The sequence below is a fragment of the Synchiropus splendidus genome, chromosome 4, assembly GCF_027744825.2.
Source record: "Synchiropus splendidus isolate RoL2022-P1 chromosome 4, RoL_Sspl_1.0, whole genome shotgun sequence".
NCBI classification, from domain to species: Eukaryota; Metazoa; Chordata; class Actinopteri; order Syngnathiformes; family Callionymidae; genus Synchiropus; species Synchiropus splendidus.
The window spans coordinates 15,068,731-15,086,340 of NC_071337.1; the positions used below are offsets into that span (position 1 = coordinate 15,068,731).

The 17,610-nt window shown below is 40.3% G+C and overlaps 1 protein-coding gene across 9 annotated transcripts in view; it reads left to right on the plus strand.

The window, feature by feature from the left end:
* akap9 (A kinase (PRKA) anchor protein 9) overlaps positions 1–17,610 on the plus strand; it is a 50,216-nt gene that overhangs the window by 27,303 nt on the left and 5,303 nt on the right. For 6 of the 9 annotated variants that reach the window (XM_053861523.1, XM_053861525.1, XM_053861528.1 and 3 more), the window contains 22 exons: positions 1,134–1,296; positions 3,491–3,585; positions 4,603–4,720; positions 5,512–5,550; positions 6,581–6,813; positions 7,048–7,167; positions 9,130–9,306; positions 9,572–9,676; positions 9,953–10,105; positions 10,321–10,407; positions 11,200–12,177; positions 12,599–12,736; positions 12,811–12,855; positions 12,927–13,067; positions 13,181–13,225; positions 13,534–14,334; positions 14,417–14,474; positions 14,819–14,940; positions 15,707–15,883; positions 16,751–16,918; positions 17,101–17,206; positions 17,278–17,461. In XM_053861523.1, the coding sequence (XP_053717498.1) occupies positions 1,134–1,296; positions 3,491–3,585; positions 4,603–4,720; positions 5,512–5,550; positions 6,581–6,813; positions 7,048–7,167; positions 9,130–9,306; positions 9,572–9,676; positions 9,953–10,105; positions 10,321–10,407; positions 11,200–12,177; positions 12,599–12,736; positions 12,811–12,855; positions 12,927–13,067; positions 13,181–13,225; positions 13,534–14,334; positions 14,417–14,474; positions 14,819–14,940; positions 15,707–15,883; positions 16,751–16,918; positions 17,101–17,206; positions 17,278–17,461 (4,253 nt within the window). The remainder of the gene's footprint in view (positions 1–1,133; positions 1,297–3,490; positions 3,586–4,602; positions 4,721–5,511; positions 5,551–6,580; positions 6,814–7,047; positions 7,168–9,129; positions 9,307–9,571; positions 9,677–9,952; positions 10,106–10,320; positions 10,408–11,199; positions 12,178–12,598; positions 12,737–12,810; positions 12,856–12,926; positions 13,068–13,180; positions 13,226–13,533; positions 14,335–14,416; positions 14,475–14,818; positions 14,941–15,706; positions 15,884–16,750; positions 16,919–17,100; positions 17,207–17,277; positions 17,462–17,610) is intronic. The other 3 variants (XM_053861524.1, XM_053861530.1, XM_053861527.1) reach the window with 3 other exon arrangements.

Below are 17,610 nucleotides of genomic sequence, written 5' to 3' on the forward strand. Positions count from 1 at the left end.
ATTTAATGTTGAAGCTTCTGTCTACTGTTGAAGCCTGAGATCAAACAGTGCACTTCCTGGTTTGCTGTAATCTCACTTCAAGACCTTTGCCCCGGGACATATGACAGTAAAAAGCTGAATATGACTATGCTCTGGTTTTATAGTGTCATCGCAAGTCAGGTAAAGCAATTGAAACACATGACTTGGACGTCCGCCTTCAGTATTAGTAAATGAATCATGTAACATTTTAATGTATCATGTATATTGCAGTAAATGGTTGGAAGTTCTCTGATTGGCTACCATGATCAAGCGCTGTCTTGCTGAGGAGGGTTTGCAGTTTGGTGGCTTGAGGATTGCATCACTGCTTATCATGGATTATGTAGTCCTTTTGGCTTTATTGATCTTTGACCTAGTAGATCCGATTTGACTCCTGCAAAGTGGCAGAGTTCAGGATCAACACTTCTCTGGTCCTCAAAAGGACACCATTAACACACTCTTTACTGCACTCCTTGCAGCTCTTGTTCTACTTCTTCTTTTAAGAACTAGCTATAACCGTGATGCCTGGAAAAAAAAGAACATGATCATTGATACTACTATTGGGAAGTTGTTTTTTGTCACCTGCATGGTAACTTCTTTACCAAGAAGAGAGCCATTTAGATGTCATTTATACTTTTCAAATAACATTTCCCTCTTGAAAGAGGCCTCATGACTGATCCTGGTCTAGTTGAGATATTACACTTATTCTGAATTTGCAATATTTGGGATCTGCCTGCAGAAAGGGCAGTGTCTAATGTACGATTATCCATGTGACCTGATGATGGATTCCTAGTTGATGATGATTTGTGTACAGCTGACTCATTTTTTAAATCACTCAGTCGTGTCCAATAGTGTTGAGGTGCAATATTGTCTTTATAATGGGTTTTAGATTTATCACTGTGTCATGTGCAAAATTGTCCTACAAAAAACAACCAACAAACATGATATTTTTTAGATGTTTTAGACCATAAAAACTAAAACTAAAATTTTTACCCACTTTGTCTCTCCCAAATGCCTTCATCCATTCATTCAGAAAGACATAATGTCGAATTTGATCGATACATAACCCCCTGAGAATGTAATTTTTGTCACTGATTCTCCTTGTCTTTGGCTTTCAGCTTGAACATGCCCGGTTGACTCAGACTGAATTGATGCGGGAATCTTTCCGCCACAATCAGGAAATCAACGATTTGCTTCAGAAACAGGAGGAACTCCAGTTCCGATTAGCCGAGGAGGCCCGGGCTAGAGAGCAGCTGGCACTGGAGCTCCACCGCGCAGAAGGTACATTTCTCTGTTGTTGTTGATTTCCTAGCATTGGTAATGTGAGTGCAAGTGAGATAAATACATTCATATTGTGTTGACTGCAAAAGCCTTGCAATAATCCTATGTATTCACCAGTAAAAATTGCTGGATTTAGATAGTTTTTCCAGACTGTGTGAAAGGATCATAAATCTGATGTAGCCATTCATGTCAGGGACAGCTGATCTGCAAGTACCACCTGTCGTGGCCACAACTGGTGGTTTGTCACACGTATATACGCAAAACACAGTTCACTCTTGTTCTTTTCGGACCAGTCCACCATTGGTGAGTTTAAAGCTTTTGTGTATGTGAAACTAAAACTTCTAGCTACAAAGTCTACTGAAATTACTGCCGATGCAATGTCACAAGTAACTTCAGGTTGTACTTGTTAAACTACTATTATAACAGTAGTGTCGGCTAAGGTTACAAGAGGAGAGCCACCAATGCTGCCACTGCATCAGCTATCAACCAATGTTACAGCATCTATTATGACTACAGATACATCGCTGTGATCTCTGTTTTTTTCTATCATGCTGTTACAACAAATAATATTAAGCACAACAGAGCAAAATTGAAGCTCATTTTTTCGTTTATGTAGTTTTAAAAATGTTTTGTAGTGTTTGTTTGTACATACTACTTTATGTAAGAATTAGGTGATACACTTGGACTTTTCTACTGTATCAGAATACAACTACTGTAGAGAGTGTTGATCTTCACTTGTCGCTAATGAATTTCTTAGGTTGATCATGTGCTCATTGCTGTTGGTATGCTCCTTAATTACATGCGAGGTACTCTTACACTTCTAATACGCCATTTTGTCGTTGACATCTCAAAGCTGTGAGTCAAATAGAATGAGCTCGTCTTCTATTATGTGATATAATCTGCACATGGACAGCAGGGTGTGGTCTTTGCAAACTGGTTCAACCCAAGAGATGACACACTCAGGCTGGATCTAAATTGCTTTAGTTAAGTTTGTCCAAAGAGTTTTCACTGAATAATGTTGCAACTACTGTCTTCTGAATCATTCAAATGGTTTAAATTTCCTAAGCAGGAGATGCAAATATACTCTTTAGCTATTCCAATTGTCATGTGACCCTTGACATACTGGTGTTTTTGTCAGTAAGAAATCACATATCATGTGGTAACAGCTGTGTGCACAGGTGAGAGTCCTCCTTAGGCAAACTTGTCTAATGACTTTGGTTCCTGCTCATGTCACAAATGAACACTGACAAGTGGAGTGATATTTACCTTTGAATAACACATCCAGCCACTTGAGTCACCAACAATGAAGTCACCAAAAGCAGTTGTTTTTTGAAATTCAGATTGTCTTGCTTATGATGGTTACTTTGTTTCAAGGTGTAATGAACACGATTCCAGTTTGGTTGTTCTTCATGTGTACTATCAGGATTCATAGCTTATACCTCGAGTTATCTTGTTTAAGTCTGTTTCTGTCATGTACTGAACGTGTTACAGTCTAGACAAAATGTAATTCCTGTATTTGTTTTCAGTGTTTGCTGGCTTTGTCAAGCTGATTAAGATTATGTCTATGTATCTATCTATCATCCATCCATCCATGAGGATTTTTACTATCATCCGTACATGACAGACACTGCTGTATTAACATAACTTACTGTACATTTTAGGCAATATAAAAAAAAAACATCATGCAATTTAAAGCTATCTCACTTTCACTCATTCACTTGTCTGGTCATTGTTTGAATTGTCAACTCCTTGTGTTTTCCACCCTTAACACTGACTTTAAAGAGCAGATTCTCACTTGTGTGGCAGCGGGGGCTTATTACTTATTACTGAATATGTGACCTGGATGCCACGCTGCTCATAAATGCTTGCTGACCTGAGTACAACAGAGTAGTTATAAAGCATTTCATTGTACTTACAGCTCACTCTTGTACTTCATGTCAAGCAAAATGGGTCAGTCAGGCTCATTTGTATTCACGTCTGCATTTGTTTGTGTTTTCTCCTGTCTATATTTGTATGTTTGGTTTCTGTAACCTACTTACAATTGTTTATTTTTCTGGGTGTCTCCTTGTTTGGTTCTTTAGCACCAAATATTGACAGTTTTTTACTTTTTATGGGGTGAAAATCTTGCAGCATGTATCTTCCTGGATGGTTTGCCAATGTTATGACCATCTTTCCTTCTCTTTTGCACACTTAGGACTGATTGATGGATATACGGGTGAGAGAGCTGCTTTGGAGGAGCAGTTGCGTCAGAAGGAAGAGCTCCAGTTAAACCTGGAGCAAGATCTGCAGGTGAAGCAATTGTGCAGCATAGGAATATTTATGTGCCGTATCTGTAATGTTAATTATGATGCAAGCAGATAATGTGGCTCTAAGATATTCAGGAAAATGAAATTATTATCTTGACACAAACTGTTTGCAGGGGCCATGTTGTACATTTCTTACCTTCAGTAGGCAAACCTCACATATAAATTGAGTAGATTTATCTCAAAATAAATTTTCTAGTATATAGTTTAAGATGATGAACGAAAGCCAACTTGCTTGAAGTGCTCTGTGACAGGGGCTACAAAAACGTTTGTATTGCTGCGACTCAGTTCTGGTTTGAAGAATATAAATTCCTGTAGAATTTAGATAACACAACACTGACCTATGTGTTGCCTTGGCAAGATGCTAGTTGCTTCATTTCAACATGTAAGTTGATGTAACATTCAAACCTTGTGAGATCTATTGCCGTAATGAGATCTGTAAGTAAAAAAAATGTTTTACATCTTCATTTTGTTCAACATTTTTGTTTATTTTAGTTTTAAAAGTAAGCTACTTTGAAATGGATGTCTTTCAAAGTACACACTTCACATTTCAGTACACACTTCATCTTGATCTTGCTAACACTGTACAAAAGAATGATAGGGCCCCCTTAAATATTGAACTGGCTGTCAGTCATTCATTGATGACAGAAGCTTTAGTAAGCAGGGTTTTAAATTGAACAATTCTGAGCAGTGGCTCCACACACAAAACCAACACTTCAGTTTAGTAATCAGTAAGTGACCTTAAACCTAAGAGTTTAAAGATCACTTACCATTTTATATTTAGCTTTTGGCTGATCTTTTGTTGTGCTTCACTGTGGTACATATACGTTTAACACTTTTTAAACTTGCAGCACACAACCATGGTATCAAAAGGCGCGTAACTATAACCTGGTATTGTTTGGATGCTTGTTGTGTCCATATTTTTCTTTTTAAATCCTGTTTAAAGAAGTACACTTTTATGAAGTCTAAGACTCGAGTTTTATTGCTTTGCTTTACACTGCAGGTAACAGGCAGTCGGCTGCAGGAGTTGGAGCAGGAGCGACTGCAGATGCAGGAGGAGCGTGAGTTGTTGTCACGACAACAGGATGCGATGCGGGAGGATGCTGGGCCTCGCGAACTTCGTATGTATCTTAGCTTCTTTTTCTTTTTAAATGAAACAGTGTGTACTTATGTATCACTGATAGTTACAGTCATATGGTATTGCAGGTAGCGCCACTAAATACGAAATTCCTTTTGTTACTTTGATTTTAATACTCATTTCAGAATCCTGTAACTAAATGCCCAATTAATTTGTATTCTGATCATATTATTTTTGCTATTGATAGAAGATAAACATGGTGATAGAATTACATTGGATTAGATGGCCCTTTTCAGTACCACAGTGAGGTTATTAATAATATCAACAATTCTTAAGGTTGATGGATGGTATACAGGAGGACATGAAAGGGATAGCTGTGAGCAGGACGGATGATTAAGGTGGGAGACTTGCTGAGGCATCTTCTGACAGGAAATGCCATAAGAAAGAGAATTTGCTAATGAATATGAATACATTTTTAGCAATCAATTCTTTATATTTCTGTTACTGTTTGTGTGTGTCTATGATTTTATTGTGACACACAACAGTGTTATGAGCCTTTCAAAAAGTTGCCTGTTATTGAACTGCATATTTCTTAAAAGGTATCTCCTTCTATTATACTTTGAGCAAAAGGTGAGTTTATTTCTTGAAACGTGCAGGTTTTATCTCCCACATTTTTCTTTTCATGGCCTCAACTCCTGAAAAACCTTGAAGATCTGCACATTTGCATCTCCATCCTCTCTGAAATCTTCCTACGGCAATACCATCTTTCTAGGAATCCTCCTCATCATTTAAAAAGAGCATGTTAAACTCCTGTGCTTTCTTACTCTCCTGTAGGCCTAGTTGAAGCTGCAATGGTTGCAGCACCTGAAGCAGGTGTGTCTACCTCGAGCATGGCTAAGTCCACTCCTTGTTTAGTTATTGTCTCAGTTACAGTATATCTTGCTAACCCTGAATTAAGCATCTCACCCTAAAAGGCTTGGCTTGCTATGGGCTCACAATAACTCTAACCTTCTGCTTCTTCTGTTTTGATTTCTGTCATTTAACATCAGTGCCAGACCTCATTTAGCATGACAAGCTTTTCAGACATCATAGTCAACTCTTTGTTTTTTCCTATCCTCTGAACTGGAGCCTTTTTCTCCAATGAGAATGAAGAAGTGAATTTGAGAGAATGGAAGTGACTTGACTGGCTGCTCATCAGTCCTCCCTCCCTTGCCTGAATTTGCTTAATGGGCATGGATATTTCAACGTCTGAACGGTTCTTGTCTTTCTCACCTTGTTACTTTTGCACTAATCCTGCTGGGTGTAGTCTCCGGTATCAGTTGGCTGGTGACAGAAAATGAAGTTTTTATGGGTGACGGCATCTTGTTGGTGAAATCATGTCCAGTCACTGGGGTTAATGTTGGGAAGCTAAATGAGATGCTGGAAGAGTCTGGTGTCAGCTGTTTATTTTGTTGTATTTTTTTGTTTAGCCTTGAGGCATTCAATTAGCCAATATTGTTTCACTTTCTAAACTATTTGACCTTGAACGCTTAACCTGTTATTTATAGTCCACACAGTTCCTCCTCATCCTGGTGAGAACCACAATTAAAACCCACTTAAGGCTGCGTCACAATCAGATTTTTGTTGTAATGTTCTTCACTGAACTCATGCAAGACATTTCGCAGTCTTCAGATGAACAAGTACACTTTTTTAAATTTTGGAATTTAATTTACAAGACTTGGCAGATGCCTCTGACTTGACTTCAACTGGAGCTATTTGATTAAGCCATTTCTTTCCCGCGTTTCCTTGGATCAGACTCTTCCACAGCCTCATCCAAACTCTGTCTTTTGTCTAAAAATAAATCTAATTAACGAGGTTTTCTTTAGTTGCATGCAGAAATTAAGCCCTCATTCATCTTCTCTAGACTTGTTGGAAGAAACAGAGAAACTGATGAAGGAGAAGGTGGAGGTCCAGAGGCAAGCAGAAAAGGAGAACACTGACCTCCTGAAGCAGATGAAATTGCTGGAGGCAGAACTGGAGGAGCAGGTCAACAGAGTGATAGAGCTGGAACATGCTCAGAAGACGGAGACTGGAGACCTGCAACAACAAATCCAAGCTCTGGAGAAGCAGCTGGAAAAGAACCGCAAGTTTCTTGACGTAAGAAGGATTCCAAAGTCTTCTGCTCACATTTTCCATTCTGATGATAAATATGGCAGATGGTGTACCGATGTTGACAGATGTCTCTTAAAGCATGATGTTTTGGCCTGTATTCTCAACTTTGGTACTGAAATCTAAGTAACTCGCCCTTTTCATCTAAACGGAGACACAACACAAACAAATCAAAGAATGAGATTACAACACTGATGTCATGTTTCTGTCTGTGTTGCACAGGAACAAGCGGTAGATCGAGAACATGAGAGGGACTTCTTCCAGCAGGAAATCCAAAAACTAGAACATCAGCTAAAGAATCCTCAGAAGGTCCAAACTGGCTCGGAGCAAAAACACAGAGAGGTAACCAAAGGACGCACTAGAATCACTCAACAAAACAACCGGGTGGCTCGACTTACATGTGCATTCTTTGCTGTGACACCAAAGTCCTGTGCGGGTGTGAATTTGATCAACACTTCTTTTGCCTTTATTCTTTTCCTTCTCTATACGTTGTTTCAGAGAACATCCTTTAAATTAATTCTTTAACTATTTCACTGCAGCATACTATATATTTAATTTAAAATATTTCATTATTAAGGAGCCTTTGGTGTTCACTTTAGGGTTAAATACTAATAGATAAGAGACCAAACTAGGAAACAATAGCCAGATATTTGAACACTGCTTGTGCAGTATGTCCTTCAGGTACAGTAGCGATAATAAAAAACAATGATCCACATGAATTGAAGATGCTGTAGTCCAGTGCATACATTTGTCCTCTCCTCTTTTTATTCATTCCAACTTAGGTCTCTGAAACATAACTCATGTTGTATGATAGAAAAAAATGTTGTTAAAAGCTTGTTGTTGTTTTTTTCTGTAGTCCCCAGTACAATTGCCAAATTTCTGTCATTTTCAGATGCAGACTGCTATTTCATTATCTCTCAAGTGCTTTTCCTCCTTTGCTTCCTTCTCGACTCACTGCTCTTCCTTTGCCCGCCAATTCTCCAAATTTGCTGATCCTCTTTGCCTTCTTTCCCTGGCTATTGCAGGTGGACAGAGGTACCCTGAAGGTATTGCTTCTCGCTTCAAGTAGAACCAAGTGTCCTCCTCCAGAGTATCTATAGTGCGATGCAGCCTTCCTAAAAACCCTGTTGCCCCTCCTAGTTAGTGGCTTGCTGACCTCTCTCAGTACCCCATCCTCACCCTCTGGGTCATACTCCACAGGGAAAACAGGGTGACATGTTATTACACTCCACCATTTTTTCCTTCCTAATCTGCAACCATGTAGAGTGGAGTAACCCATACAAAAAAAATAGAATACTTGAGACATAGTTTTATTTATTCTGAGTGTCTTTTCATAGAACCTCAAAATTGTAATAAAACGTTTAAAAAATATATATTAAAAATAACCTTAATTTGTTGACATATATGTTGTTTGTTTACTGAAACTTTGCCAAAACAAAAATAAGTAAACATGGATAATGATCATTAAATAAACGCTAAAACTTTAAGAGCAGCTGAAAGTGCAATTTTATTTTATTTTATTTTTATTTTTTAGGATGGGCGATCCACATTGAGCTACTTATGTGCCGCCATTTAGTCGTAATTGTATCACTCATACAACAAAATTGCTCGCATTGGACATTGTTTTTTTGCAGGTTTGCGCAGTTATGTAATGTATGTATTTGCCTGAAGTCAGTGCCTTCTTTTGTCTTAGCGACAGACCTCATCTATAGCTGCGTCACTGGCAACCTCTGTGTGAACCTCCTGATGGGTGTGTTGTCTCTTGAGGTCGCTCTCCTCAGATCTTCATAACTTTTTGCATTGAATACGAGCAGAAAAAATCCTGAACTATCAGTAATTTAAAAATGAATATGAAGGATTTACCTACTGCACCTTTGTTATGATGAAGAAAATAGAAAATATTAGTTAAATTATAAAACTAATTACCCAGGCCCACCACCCCCTTACAGCTCATCCTCTGTTGAACCCCTCTCCTTTATTCTTTTCCCTCCCTTTCACTGATCTGACGTTCTCCCTTTCTCACAGGTGGATCAGTACCTGCCATCGGTCTATCTGGTTCATGTGCTGTTCTATTTGTTCCCCCTGAATGAAATCTCTGTTACCCTATCTGTCCCTTTTCTCAATCTCAGTCCCACCGCTCTGTCCTGTTTTCAGGTGGATCAGCTGACCTCACAGCTGTGTAGCGGGGAAATGCCGCCTGAAAGCCAATTTGATTAAATGGCCCCCTCTCTCTTTTCTCTCTCCCCCTCCCACTCCCTCGTCGTCCTCCTTCTATACACGCCCCTCACACTGCCTCTCTACCAGGTGGAGCAGCTGACCTCTCAGCTGAAGGAGAAGGCAGATTGGTGCAGCGAGCTTCTGCTCAGCTCGGAGCAGCTGCATCGTGATTTGGGAGAGCGCGACGAGGAGATTGAAAAACTGGAGAGTCGCATCCGAGAGCTGGAGCAGGCCCTGCTGGCCAGCACCGAGTCCCTGGAGAAGGTTAGGAAGGGGAGGGGCGGAGCAATGAAGGATTTGTAGAGAAATAGCTGTAGTGGTGAAATGGTGTGAATGATGGCTGTGCTGCATGGCTGAGGGTGAGCGTGACGACACGTCCAGAAGCAGTAGGAGGGACAGAACAATGTGTGGGTGGGTTTTTCTTCAGCGCCCCATGAAAGCTAGCTCCTGTTAAAGGAGTGCAGTAGTGAGAGCAGGCTGTCAACTGATGGCAGTTTTAGAACAGTTGTTTGATTTTACGTCTCTGCAGGTGGAGCAGAAGAAACAGCATGCATCCATCACAGAGGCAAAACAGCATACACTGGAGGCGCAGTTACAAACAGAACGAGAAGCTCTGGAACGGAAGGAAAAAGAGGTACTGTTGTCCTCATATTTTTTTTATTAATGTCTTTCTAATTACTTGCAGCTAAACTCACAAACTAAAAATCAGTTATCACTAATGCCGCAGAAAAACAACAACCTCAGATTATTGTTAGATAATAATCGTTTGATTTCATATTTTTATGAAATTTATATTTATGTTAATTTACTTTAAAAACCCGAATATTTTATGTCCAAGTGTCACGTCCCTGATTGAGATGAGAAGATGGTCTTCTGTCTCACTTTCTGCTCTTGCTCATCCACATTACAGATCTGTAACCTGGAGGAGCAGCTGGAGCAGTTCAGGGAAGAGCTGGAGAACAAGAGTGAGGAGGTGCAGCAGCTTCATATGCAGCTGGAGATCCAGAGGAAGGAGATATTCAGCCAGCAGCAATACTTAGAGACAAGGGAAAACATGCTGCAGGTTAGTAAAAAAAAAAATCTGTTGATGTGTTGAGTTTTGTTTAAAATGCTCATCTCGTCCCTACAGCTTACATACTTTTTTTTAATTTATTCCCACCGTAATGCAGTTTTTTGCAGACTTCATGCTTTTGCAGAGGTTCACCTTGTTAGTTTTTTTTTCTCTTGTTCAAACTGGGTTGTTTAAACCCATCACATGATAATCTCTGACTTTTGAAGGTGATGGAGGAGAAGGACAGACAAATAGCACTTCTTAATGAACAGATCACTAAGCTCCAACACATGGAAACATCCTCTGATAACAAGGTAACATCATATGCGTATTCGAAATGGAACAAAAGTCTATTTCGAATATGCATAGCTCCCTGGTAGTAAGTGTGTGTCATTTAAGTTTCATTTTGCTTCAATTTTGTTGGCTCCATTTTTTGTGTGGTTTATTTTTTTTTAACTTTTTTTTTGCTTGGTAAGTTATTCAAACTGGCATTTTTTGTTGTGAAGTAATCATTCCCTTAATTGGTGTGGCTTTATAAACCTCTGAGTCCTTGCAAGGCAATAGTGCTGGGTGGTGCATGGCTTTATTGCGGAACATTTGTCTTAGGTTCATGCAGCATATTATTTAGAAACCAGTCAAAAACATTTGTTACCAATTCGGTTTTAAACGAGTACAAAAATGTGAGGAGGTTGATAAACCTGTTTTGAGGTCTGCCTTGTCGTCCCTGTCATCACGGGGGGATGTTTCTCAGCCATGAGTCTGAGTTGGATGGGTCTTTGTCCCACCTTAGACTCATTCTCTTGAGTTGTTATTTATGTATCTATAAGGTTCAACTCCAAAGATTATGTCCATATGTTTGTGAAAGCACAGCTACTGATTCTTCGCTCAATGATATCATCTGACTCAAATTCTGCATTTCAATATTTACAATTCATTGTGGTAAACCTGCCCATCACAGATTTTTACTTGAACCTATAGTTATGAATTTGCTGACTGAAACTGTGGGGACTTAAAGGTTTATATTTTGGATAATTGCCATGGTTTACTAAAATAACAAAACAAAACAAAAAAAACATGGTACTTATTTAAATATTTGGTCTTTTTAGGCCCTGGACGACAGAGAAGAGGCCATAAAGGATTTGGAGTCTGAGGTGCAGTGTCTTCGTAGTGAGCAAGAGCGCTTGAAGAGGGACAATGAGGAGGAACTAGAGCAATTGAATGCTGTCATTGAGAAACTTCAGCAGGAGCTGGTCAATATTGAACAGAAACAAGCTGTGGAAGTAGAAGAAGAAGAAGCAGATGAAACCAAGGTTGAGCCACAAGATGAGGTGGTTGGACCAAGTCAGGATGAATATGATGAGATGAAACAAAGGATGGATTCTGCCACCAAAGAGCTGAGTAATCTGAAGTCCGAACACTGTAAGCTATTGGAGACATATTTGCGGTTAAAACAAAGTGCAGAAGCCTTAGCTGAAAGTGAAAATCCAGAAGGTGCCAATGATGATATTGAAGAAGCACTCCGGGAAAAAACTGCTGGACTTGTGGTCATGCAAGCCCAAGTTCAAGCTCTGGAGAAGAGCGCCTCATCCAGAGTAGAAGAACTAGGCTCTCGCATTCTAGAGCTTGAGGATATTTTAGCTGAAAAGGAGAATGAGTTGAGTCGCTGTCGTCTCCTGCTGGTGGAAACGCAGAACAGTGCAGATGGACTCCAACAGAAGGTGTCTAAACTGGAGGAAAACCTGAAGGAGAAAATGGCTGCGGTTCTTGTCAGTCAGGCTTCTCTTGAAGCTTTCCAGCAACAGCAGCTGTCCAATGATGACCTGCAGAGCCATGTGGATGTTTTTAACTTAGCTATTCCTCAAATGGGCCTGAATGTAAGTCAAGCTCCTACATGGAAGGTAGTCCATCTGACACAGAAACTTCAGGAGCTGGAGGTGGGTCTCAGTGGGATTCAGAAGGACCAGGAACTTCAGGAGCAGCTGTTGTCCAGTTCTGAAGAAGAGGTGATGGAGTATGAGAAGAGACTGACAGTTCTCATTGACCTGCTGAGTCAGATGACCAAGACACAACAGAAGACTACTGAGGTCAGTTTTGTGTCTTTGGATTTTAGACAATATTTTCATTAAAGAAAACGTAAAAATGTGTTTGTTGCTTGAGTAAAAACTCAGTCGTTGAAATGCCTTGATGGAGAGCAAAACATGAATGTAGTTCAACTTCCTGCAAGTTCCACCAATTTGTAGCAATGCTATGTACATGTAGTTCAGCTCTGTGTTGTTTACATGTTTGCCCTTTGTGGTATGTGATATGGATTTTTTATGTATTGTTTGATAGCCCAGTTTTGACAACAAAACAGCATTGTTTTCATGTAAATTGATGACAGCAAACATCCAGTTACGGATCATTAGCTCCCGGGGCTGAACACATTTGTATACAGCATGATCCGAATCAAACTTTATTTAAAAAAATGTTTTAATAAATTTTGGTATTTGTGATCTTTTTCATCAGGGCTCCTCTGCTGATGGTCAACCATCTCTGTCAGAGCTGCAGCAAGAATTGCAGGAGGTCAGAGAAGAGGCCAAGGTCACCAAAGATCAGCTGGAACACTACAAAGAGATGTGCACAAATCTTCAGCAAGAACTCCAAGTGTGTTTCTGTTCTTTTCAGTGCCTTCTTTTGCACTTCAAATGTCTAAATGATAAGCTTATTTTTCTGTATAGGAAAAGAACAACATTGTCGAAAAACTACAAGAGGAGCTTGAAATGGTGGGAACCTCTACTGCTACATTGAAAGTTGTTAAACAGTGCAAAATATTTTTCTAATACTGTCTCTGTAGGTGTCGTCTGAAGATAAAAATGAAGCTCACGCATCACATCTACAGAATGTTTTGATGAAAGCCCAGAACGAAGCCTCTGCCACCAAAGAAGATCTGAATAGCTGCAATGAGAAATTGGACAAGTTGGAGGAGTTACTTCAGGTAAACTTTGATGTTTGTTGTTCAGTTGATTCGTATGTTTGCATGTCTGTAATTCAATAGTGAAATAAATGCTGATATGCATTAAACATTTGGAGGTTTTTTTTCTTTCATAGGAGCGGCAAATGACCATCGCTCAAATCAAAGGAGAGTTTTCAGAGGTAAGTATTCTTATGCTTTGTGTTTGATGCTCGGAATACACACTTTACAAATACCATTTAATACAATACCATTACAAAAGTCGTAAGTGGCCCTGTAAAGAATCCAAAGAATAATGGAGAATGGAGACACGGAGTATGTTAATGCTGACATTACCTTCTTGTGAAAATATTGCAACTGTCTTGATATGTGGAAAATCATATTTGAGGCAGCTGGTAAAATCATACCTTAATTATGTTTTTATTTTGGATTGATAGTATTTTAATTTAAAAACTGCTGTATTTGTGAGGTGACACATGTTGTTGTCCAGCAGATGGGTGCTGAGGAAGAAATTGGTGATCTGGCGATGCTCACACAAGAACTCCAACAAGCCCAGAGTGATGCAGAGTCAGCCAAGGAGGAGCTGAGTATTTATAGGCAGAAGACTGAGAATCTCCAGGAGGAACTTGAAGTCCGCGAGGCTTCGATTTCAAAGCTCAAAGAAGAGCTTGAAGAGATGAAGAAGGATGTGGAAGTCACCAAAGAGAAGCTGAACAGCTACAAGCTGCACAATGAGACACTGCAGGAGAGCCTCAGTGAGCGAGAACTTGCAATCACTGGACTCAACAAGGAGCTGCAGGAAGTCAGATCCGCCCTGATAAAGGAGCCCTCATCTCCATCTCCGTCACCTCAGCCACTTTCATCATCATCTTCATCCTCCTCTACAACTCAGCTTAAGAAGAAAGCAAGCAAACAGCCCCCTGCTGCGAAAGGAGGAAGCATAAAAGACAAACCTTCCCTGGCCAGAAAGAGCTCGGCCACGTCGAGCCTGCCCTCCGATAAATCCCACTGCAGTGCTGAACAACAACCCACATCTGTGACACACTCCTTCACTCAGACTGAGGAGCCTGATTGTAGGACTCATTCTAATGCAGCCAAAGACGAGGTGGAGGAGGTGGTGTCAGAGTTCCAGGAGAAGATAGTCCAGATGCAGGAGCTGCATGCAGCTGAGATCCTAGACATGGAGGCCCGACACATTTCAGAGAGTGAGAGTCTGCGCAGGGACATCCAGACCCTGGAGGACGAGAGCAAGGCCCTCAAGTCGGTTATTGACAAGCTGCGCTCTGCTGAGGTCAGAATGAGGCACTGTTTCTCCATCAAATATTGAATATGCTCTTGACTTGTGGTCACTAAACCACTACTTTACCTTTTAGACCCCGATTTCCAGACAAGAACGTCTTGCTTCACAGTTTAAGGACGGCTACACAAGTGGTAAGAGGAGTGAATATGTTTCAGATACATCTTCACAACAACTTCTGTAGGACCTTTTAGGCCTTACATCAATATGCTGTGTCACATTCTGGATTAGTGCCATTTCATTTATTTGTTTTGTTTTCCTCATCTGTTCCTTTAATTTAAGATTGCATTGAGGCCCTGGAACAGTGTTTATGAATATGTGTATGTCAGCACTGTGGCCGAACCCTGCGTTACAATCGGAAGCTTGCAACACGATACCTCTGACCACTAAGTCCGCTTGGCGATACTGATACGAAATGATTGTCATTTAACTTCCAAATGTGTCTTGTAAGTGTTTTGCATTTGTCCTTGTCTCGCAGACAGCAGCTCGGACTACAGCCAACGGACTGGATACGAACTCCATAGCCTGCAGCAGGAGCTCAGGACAACACCAGAGGGCGCTAGAAGAGAGCCGGACAATCCATTACCAGACAGAATTAAGGTGAAATTCATGACTGGTCTTCCTGTTTTTCAAGATGTACTGATACACTATGTAGTACTACAAATATACATGCAACATGAGGTGTGAATGTGCCTCAGTGAGCAAAAACATTATGACCAACCGCCACACCTGGAGGAAGTCATATGTTATCTAGAATCACCACAGAGGAAAAAAGACAGCCTGCTGAATACCCACCAAGAACATAATGTCAATATATTTCGTCTTGGACTTCTGTAAAACTTGAATGCATAAATTATTTTCCTAATGTTTTTTTTACATATTCACTACCTTACATTCATCAATTACATCAAGGAATGAAATTTCAAAAATGAGTTTACAGATAACTTCGACGAATGTCACAAGTTGCGCTCAGGATCAGTCATTTTTGTTGGTCATGATGAACAGGGTGAAGAACGCTGTTTTCAAATGAAGCTATGATTTGCAGAAAGTAGAAAAGGAGCAAAGAGGAGAAGGGAAAGGACAAATGTAGCGTGGTGAAGAAGCTGAGAGGGACAGAGATTTGTAATTGAGGTGTGGCGAGTCCACTTCAGCAGGCGAAAGGTAGGAGAGCAAAGAAAGCGTTATTACTGATTATTATTTTGTAATCACACGTTGAATCCTTGCAGTCACAAATTTCTCTATACTGACTGAGGCTTTTCGTGGGCCCTTCTGTTAAACCTGTTAACTCGGAGCTGAGAACTTGATGGACTAGCGGCTACTACAGAGAATTAATGCACATTGTGAACAATATGCTGTGTCTCCTCAGACGTTGCTGCGGGAAGTTCACCAGGAGGGAATGCAGGTTCTTTCTCTGTCAGAACTTCCGCTTCCTGAAGGTGAAATGAGCAGCCAGTCTCACTTCCAGGGCTGGCTGAAGGAACGAGATGCTCTACTTTCCACAGTGGACTCTCTCAAAGGTTTAATCATCCAGATGCAGACACAGGTACAAAACAAAACTTCTGTCTAAGTTGGGCGTAAAATATGTTGTTTGATAATGTATTATTTTATTGTCTGTCGGCATTTGATCATTAATCCTGGAGGCTTTCTGGTTAATATCTTAGCATGTCTTAGCTATGGTTAACACATGAACTGTAATGAACATTCAAAGGGACTTTACTGTTGTTTTGTTCAAAAACAAAATGAGCGTTACTCATTGGAAGAAATTGTTTGAATTTTTAAGATTCATTTTTAGGATTTCTACACAATTGTGTAGAATGGGGTGGAAGAAAAACAGCCACATAAAATGAGGAAAAATGGATACAAAGTAGGGCTGTCAATTGATTAAAATATTTAATCTCAATCGCACTGGAGGTGAGTTAACTAATGGCAAATCACTCATGTATTTTGTATCTGTTCTGTATATCGGAAGATTAACTCAACACAAGAGTGGCCAATAATGCTTACAATGTTGTGCTCGTAGCTTGTTTGTGATCCTCCCTAGAGCCTCTGGGGTTAAGAGTGTTGTTTACAGTATGTGTTGTGTTGGGTTGCTGTAATAAGCACGGTTGCATGAGGGATGTATTAATGGCCACTCTTGTGTCCATAACTCTTTAAGTTACATTTAGAACAGATACAAAACGCGTGATTAATTGCAAGTTAACTCAGCGATGATGCGATTAATTGAGATTACAATTTTCATCTATTGACAGCCCTAATATAAAAACCTAAAAAATAATAAGTTATGTTTTGATTCCAAATAGTAACAATTTCTTTTGTGGTTTGGCTCTGACCTCGCAAGGGTCATCTGTTCTAAACACACAGTATTTTAAATGATTGACTGTTTTTTTTGTATATGTGTGTGTGTGTGAAGACTTTGCACAATGAAGACTGGCGTGGGGAGCTTTTGGATTCGGTCCGGCAGGTATTTGTCCGGGAGCGTGGCGTCCTCAAGAGTGCCCTCTATAGCCAGTTAGACCAGCTGGACACCAATGATGCCATTATACACCTGAATCAGCTGGAGCACAGACTGGCAGAACTGGTGAGTTGATGATGTCAGAAATGCTTTCTTCCTTCAATTGGTATTGATCAAATCTCAGCATCGATCCAACCGTATGTGCTGAAGCTGGATGAAGAGATATGAGGCTTTAATGCCTTCTCTTCATTTGTGCTGTCGATCTAAAGCGAACATGCATTTTATGGATACATTTGTTGCTGCTGCAGGATGGCCAACACAGAGAGGGAATGGCTGCACTCCACACCGCAGACAGATCCAGCCTGATGTCTGAGGTCCATCATCTGCGTGCTCAGCTGGCGAGCCTTCATCAATGTAAGCCACCCCGCTAGATGTATTTAGTTCACATTAACATCTGACTATTATCATGTCACCTTGTTGCTCAGACCCTCAGACTTTCAGCGTTCCCAGCGAGAATCAGCGCGCAGCAGAAGAGGCCACAGACAGAGCCGTGGACGCAGAGAGGGTGATAGTGGAGGAGCTCAAGAGTGAGCTGTCTCAGACTAAACTGGAGCTGGAGACAACACTCAAGTCTCAGCACAAACATCTCAAGGAACTGGAGACTCTCAGGTTAGTCTTGTTTACTCTTTTGTTCATTGTCATTGCTAAGTATCTAACTATTTCTCTCTGGATCTTATGTTTTTATTTGTTTACATTTGAGTTCTATAGTCTGTATAGTGATAGGAGTGAAACAGCAGTACAACTGCAGTACAATTGTA